Below are 5932 nucleotides of genomic sequence, written 5' to 3'. Positions count from 1 at the left end.
CTTAGAGGATATCAGCTATTAGTGTTACCGCTCTTTTTCTTGTTAGACTGTGCTCCCAATTATCCAAGGATGACTTTGGTAGTCTATTATTAATCTAAATCTTTAAGTATTAGAGGTACTGCCTTCTGAATTTTCACCAGGCCTAATGTCATCTAGACTGTAAACAATTCCCCAACTATCAAGATAACTGTTCTATGAATGCTTTTCATTTCCATATTTTCTTGGCTCAATGCTGTTGCTCAGGACAACACACACCAAGTTGGTGATGATGACTGAGTGATGAAACAGTGATCAAAGGGACATATGAAGCTAGTGTAACAAAGATGGGAGGAGCTGGGGAGAGTATAAGTAACTATTAGGAGGTTCAAAGCAAACCTCAGGACACTTACTCCCTGAGCTAAGGTAAAGAATATTGTCCCTCACAGCCCTGGTCTCAGAAACTCTGTGGGGAAGGTAAGTCCTGAGCCTAGAGCTGCCATTTCCACAGACAACTGAACTACCTTCAAACAGATGTGTTTTTAGGGACAGCAGATAGAAGGAGCTGAATCCAGGAGTTTCTTTCCCTGAAATGCCCCAACAAAGGCACAGTCCTCTTACCTTCCCTGGAACAGAAGGGCTTTCATCTGTCTCTCTGAAGCCATCTCCCTCCCCTGTTTATGCCCAGAGCTGCTTTCCAATCCCATGGAGTGCCTCTGTATCTAACCAAAGGCACTGAGTCTACCAGGTGTTCCTGAGAAGACAGCTAAGCCAACCACTCCACACTCTGCTGATTTTCTTCTACATCTCACAGGGGGAAGAGCTGGATCACCATGAAATATGTCTTCTATTTGGGTGTCCTTGCTGGTATGTACTCAAGACCTTGTACTCTGTCCTGTAAGGCATAGGTTAATGGATGGGGTGAGACAGAGGCAGGATTGCGAAGGGTGCAGAAAAAGAGTCAAAAATAGTGTCATCAGCAGAATTAGGGGTCCTGCCTCTTAGACTACATCCAAAGGCTTTCCGGATAGGCTGAGCCCACTTTTCTAGTGTTAAGCTATAGGGTGGGTTAAGGCATACATGTGCCTTGGAGAAGGCTTAACAGTGAGTGTCCTCCCGCTGACCCTAATGCAGGAAACAGAGAAGTAGAAACAAAAGATCAAGTACTAGGACCCTACCTTCTGTAGTCCCTGCCCCACATGGGATTCTTCTGATGGCAGAATTTGCAGGTGAGGCATTTCTCACCATTCTCTGACTGCCTAGGTTGTATCACACATTAGCTGTGTGAGATTAGCCAAGTTAATTAATTCTTCTGTGCTTCAATTTCTTCAAAATGGGGGTATGACTACCTATATTATAGAGTTATTGTGAAGATTAAATAAATCTGTGTAAAGCACTTAGAACAATGCCTGCTATAGAGAGCTCAATGTCTCTTGCCCTTGTTTATAGTCTACCCTTTTCTCTTTGGGGTTTCTAACTGTGTGATCACACAGAAGGGTGTGGTGAGGTACAGGCCCAGGCTTGGGGGAAGGTTAACAGGAGTAGCAAGAGAAGCCAAGACAAGAAGAGTGCTTTATTTCTGATACTAGAATCAGCCTTCCTCCCCTTTATTCTCTAGGGTATGTTTTAAATAATTCATTTATAAAAACAATATATGTTCATATTACAAAATTTAGACATTTTTAAAGTAGAAAAATAAGCATCATGCATAATCCCACCTCTTAGTCAACACCTGCTAACACTTTGAGTTTACTCCCAGACTCTATATATTTTCTGCATTTAAATGGTTTTTTTATTTATTTGTTTTTAGACAAACAGATTATATCCACAATTTTCTTATTCTTTTTGACTTAAATAAGCATTAATATTCTTTTGCTGTTTAACATTCTAATTAGTTTTTTTATTATATATGATGTTCCACTTTTTGATGTGCTTCATTTCAATGTCCAACATTACTATGTCAGATATTTATGTTTCCAGTGTTCAGCTGTTATAGCTAATATGAGCATACTTGTTTGTAATCCTTGTCTATATCTGATTTTTTTCTTTAGAATGGATTCTTGGGGCTGGAATGATTAGGTCACAGGTTATAAACAATTTATGATTCTTGATGCCTGTTTCTAAATTGCTTTTCAAGAAGATGGAATCAATTTACTAGCAGTGATGAGTGTCTCTCATTATACTCTCTTAGACTGAATATTATCAATATTAAACAAAATTATTATAAATATGAGATAAAATGGTGTATCATTTTAATTTACATTTTTATTAGAAAAACATGTCAAATACGTTAACACTTCTTGGCCAATTGATAACTGTTTAAGAATCATCCAGATTCCTTTTCAAGTAGGAGACTGTTACCTTATTTTTATAATATTTATGTATTAAGAATGTTCATTATTTTCTCAGGGACATTTTTCTTTGCTGACTCATCTGTTCAGAAAGAAGACCCTGCTCCCTATTTGGTGTACCTCAAGTCTCACTTCAACCCCTGTGTGGGCGTCCTCATCAAACCCAGCTGGGTGCTGGCCCCAGCTCACTGCTATTTACCGTTGAGTATTTGGGCATCCCCATCCCCAAAACAGCTACTGTTCATTCCAGATCAGTGGTTCTCAAATAAGGGTAACTTCTCCACAGGGTATACTTGGCAATGTCTGAAGATATTTTTGGTTGTCACAACCAGGGGGCAGTGCTATTGGCATCTAATGGGGAGAGGCTAGAGCAAAGATGCTGTTTAACATCCTACAATACACAGCACAGTTCCCACAATAAAGACTTGTCCAGCCCAGAAGAGCAATAGTGCCACTGTTGAGGAACCCTGTGCTACATGTTATGCCTCCTCAGTCTCTCTTAAGTTTTTTTTCAAGTTTTTTTTTTTTACTGGCAGTATGAATGCATTTTATCACTTAAAGATCTAGCAAGTCACTGATGATGCACTCAAATTGGGTCAATTGAGGTGAGTTTTAAGAAGGAACCAATTGCAAAGGTATGGAGACATTAAAGGGACAATATTAAGAATAGTTCCATACCACCAGGGTTTGTATTAAGAAAATGCAGTTACCACCTCTAGGCCTAAAAAGGCAAGAGGAGAAAATAATTTCAAAGGAGGCAAGGAGAGAGAGAGAAAAAGAGAGACCTGTGTGAAGAGACAACCTAATAAGAATTGTAACCCCTAATCAAGGAGCACAGCCACTCTGTGACAAAACTGCAGGGAGGGACCTGGGAGGATAAGTACTCAAATCTCACTCTTCTTCCTCCAGTTACTTTCTGGTGCTTCCTATTGGCCAATAGAAGGAAGCCAGAGCACAAGAGAGCCCACTGATTAAATCCATATATATCTGCTTCCAAAGGTGCAGAGCAGAATGGAATAGGGTTGTTAGTGCATCAGCTAGTGAACCAAACAGGAGACACCCAGAACTAGGTTATTTATTCTCTGGTCTCCACTAAAATGGAAATTGTTCAGTTAGATAGGCGAGAAAATTACATTTCCTTGACATGCATCCTCTTCCTCCCCACTGCATTAAAGAATACAACATTAAAATGTAGTGAAGGGCTCCACTACTTACTATATCACCCTGAGTGAATCACTCCTATGTGCCCCATTAATTCATGTGCTAAATGGGGATAAAAATAGAACCCACTGCATAGACTTGTTGTGAGTTAAATGACATAATCCAGAAAAAGCACTTGGTACAGTTCCTGGCACTTTGTAACATTCAGTATCTTAGCAATGAATGATGATGATGATGATGATGATGATGATGATGATGATGATGATGATGACTTCCAACCCCTCTCCCTCCAGAAATCTGAAAGTGATGCTGGGAAATTTCAAGAGCAGAGTCAGAGATGGTACTGAACAGACAATTAACCCCATTCAGATCGTCCGCTACTGGAACTACAGTCATAGCGCCCCACAGGATGACCTCATGCTCATCAAGCTGGCTAAGCCTGCCATGCTCAATCCCAAAGTCCAGCCCCTTCCCCTCGCCACCACCAATGTCCGGCCAGGCACTGTCTGTCTACTCTCAGGTTTGGACTGGAGCCAAGAAAACAGTGGTAAGTCTGCCTTCCACAGCAAATCACGGTCATCAGTTCTCCTTTAGGAGGAACATCCATATCCTCATAGCTGTGAAGAGAGAGGAGGAAAGGAGAATGAAAGGAGACCCAATAGAGATGCTACCTGAGTGGTCTGGCAAACAGAGACCTGCCCAGAGGAACAAAGCTCCTCCTTTCCCAGGGTGTCTAATGCCCCACTGCCTCTGCAGGGCTTTGGCAGCTGGAGCCACCAGGCCATCTGACTCTGCACAGAGGCCCAGCCATTCCTGATCGGCAGAGGCACAATTCACATGAAGAAGCTGTGGTCCTACTTCTCATACATGCTCAGTTCACATGTAAAGGACCCCTCTGAGAATTGACTCAGGTCATTTAGTTCTCCAAGACAGGCCACCAATTAAAAATATACTCTACCTTAAGGAGACCTAAAGCCTTTTTCAAAATCCTCGAGATTAGCTCATAACCACGCTCTTGATGATTTCTCTCCTTTGTCGCATTCCTTATTTTCTTTAAACACACAAAAAAGATACCAGTTGAAATAGAGGCTGGTGGTCAGAAGGACTAAAATAACCACTGTCAACAGAATGTTTTCTTTTATCCCCGTCTCCCTCAGGCCGACACCCTGACTTGCGGCAGAACCTGGAGGCCCCCGTGATGTCTGATCGAGAATGCCAAAAAACAGAACAAGGAAAAAGCCACAGGAATTCCTTATGTGTGAAATTTGTGAAAGTATTCAGCCGAATTTTTGGGGTAATCTTATCTCTATATTCAGCTTTCATTTACTTGCATATGCCCAGTTAACTATTTACTCTTGATGTAAGAACTATTTTAGATGTCTAAATAAATTTTTGGGAATTTGATAAGGCTGCTGCAAAGCCAGCGTTGTTTCTTCAGTAATGGGCTCCCCTTAAATTGTCTTTATTCATTAAAGGACATTATAAAGTACTTCCAGTTAAGCACACCATTTGCTAGGTATTCATTCTTATAACTACAAGCAAAATTGTGAAAACAGGCATTTCTTTAAAAATAAATCAGACTTTTCACAAATAGAAAATGCCTTCACCAGTTCAAAAAAATGGAGTCTGACCCATTTTACATGTGATTTCTAGAGAGACTGTCCTCTGACTTTTTCAAGGCCACACAAAGCTAATAACAGCAAAATGAGCAAAAAGGCTCAAGCATCCTGTCCCCTGATTCGGTGCTCTTTTCATGAGTCCAGCATATGCCTGCAGACAGGGCTCACCCAAGCAGGACACTAGGGTTCCTGTAAGAAGATCTGACATTCTCACTCTCTCTGTCTCCTCTCTCTCTCTCTCTGCATGATCACTGGTAGGAGGTGGCCGTTGCTACTGTCATCTGCAAAGACAAGCTCCAGGGAATCGAGGTGGGGCACTTCATGGGAGGGGACGTCGGCATCTATACCAATGTTTACAAATATGTATCCTGGATTGAGAACACTGCTAAGGACAAGTGAGACCCTACTTCTCCCTCTGCATTCCACTGGCTCTGCCATGGACTATACAAGCAGATAATTTTCCCTCTATTCAAAATAAAATCTCCAAATGAAAATTTGGGAATGTAGCATACTAGTAGCCAATGTTTTCTTGTTTGTGTCTCTGTATCCTACAACGGTGTGAAGAACTAAGATCAAATTCATGAAATGAACATTTACTACACTGTCCTGGATTACATTCGTTATCTCATTTAATGCTCATAACAAACCTTTGAGGTTATCTTTTGTTCCAACTTTACACATGAGAAAATGCAGACTAAAAGAGGTTATTTAACATTGCCCATAGCTGGTGGATATCAGAGCCTGAAATGGAACCCAAAATTGTCAGATTCTAAATCCCTTGCTATTAGCCTCAGTGTTATATGGGAGTCTACAGCATCACAAAAG

The 5932-nt window shown here is 41.0% G+C and overlaps 1 protein-coding gene across 4 annotated transcripts; it reads left to right on the top strand.

Annotated features, from left to right (window-relative positions):
* Positions 1 to 298: 298 nt before the first annotated feature.
* PRSS37 (serine protease 37) lies at positions 299 to 5618 on the top strand. 4 transcript variants are annotated; one of them, XM_054496497.1, is made up of 7 exons: positions 385 to 453; positions 791 to 843; positions 1111 to 1205; positions 2386 to 2527; positions 3782 to 4035; positions 4646 to 4782; positions 5366 to 5618. In XM_054496497.1, the coding sequence occupies exons 3-7, from the start codon at positions 1190 to 1192 to the stop codon at positions 5504 to 5506; spliced, it is 690 nt and encodes a 229-aa protein (XP_054352472.1). In that variant the 5' UTR covers positions 385 to 453; positions 791 to 843; positions 1111 to 1189; the 3' UTR covers positions 5507 to 5618. The 4 variants fall into 4 exon arrangements, with proteins under 4 accessions (XP_054352470.1, XP_054352469.1, XP_054352472.1 ...); XM_054496495.1 differs by lacking the exon at positions 1111 to 1205 and having other exon boundaries at positions 299 to 402; XM_054496494.1 differs by lacking the exon at positions 1111 to 1205 and having other exon boundaries at positions 329 to 453.
* The last annotated feature ends 314 nt before the right edge of the window (positions 5619 to 5932 follow it).

Source organism: Pongo pygmaeus, chromosome 6, assembly GCF_028885625.2.
Source record: "Pongo pygmaeus isolate AG05252 chromosome 6, NHGRI_mPonPyg2-v2.0_pri, whole genome shotgun sequence".
Classification (NCBI taxonomy): domain Eukaryota; kingdom Metazoa; phylum Chordata; class Mammalia; order Primates; family Hominidae; genus Pongo; species Pongo pygmaeus.
Note: the sequence above shows the minus strand (reverse complement) of the source record. Positions and strands in the feature narration are given on the sequence as shown.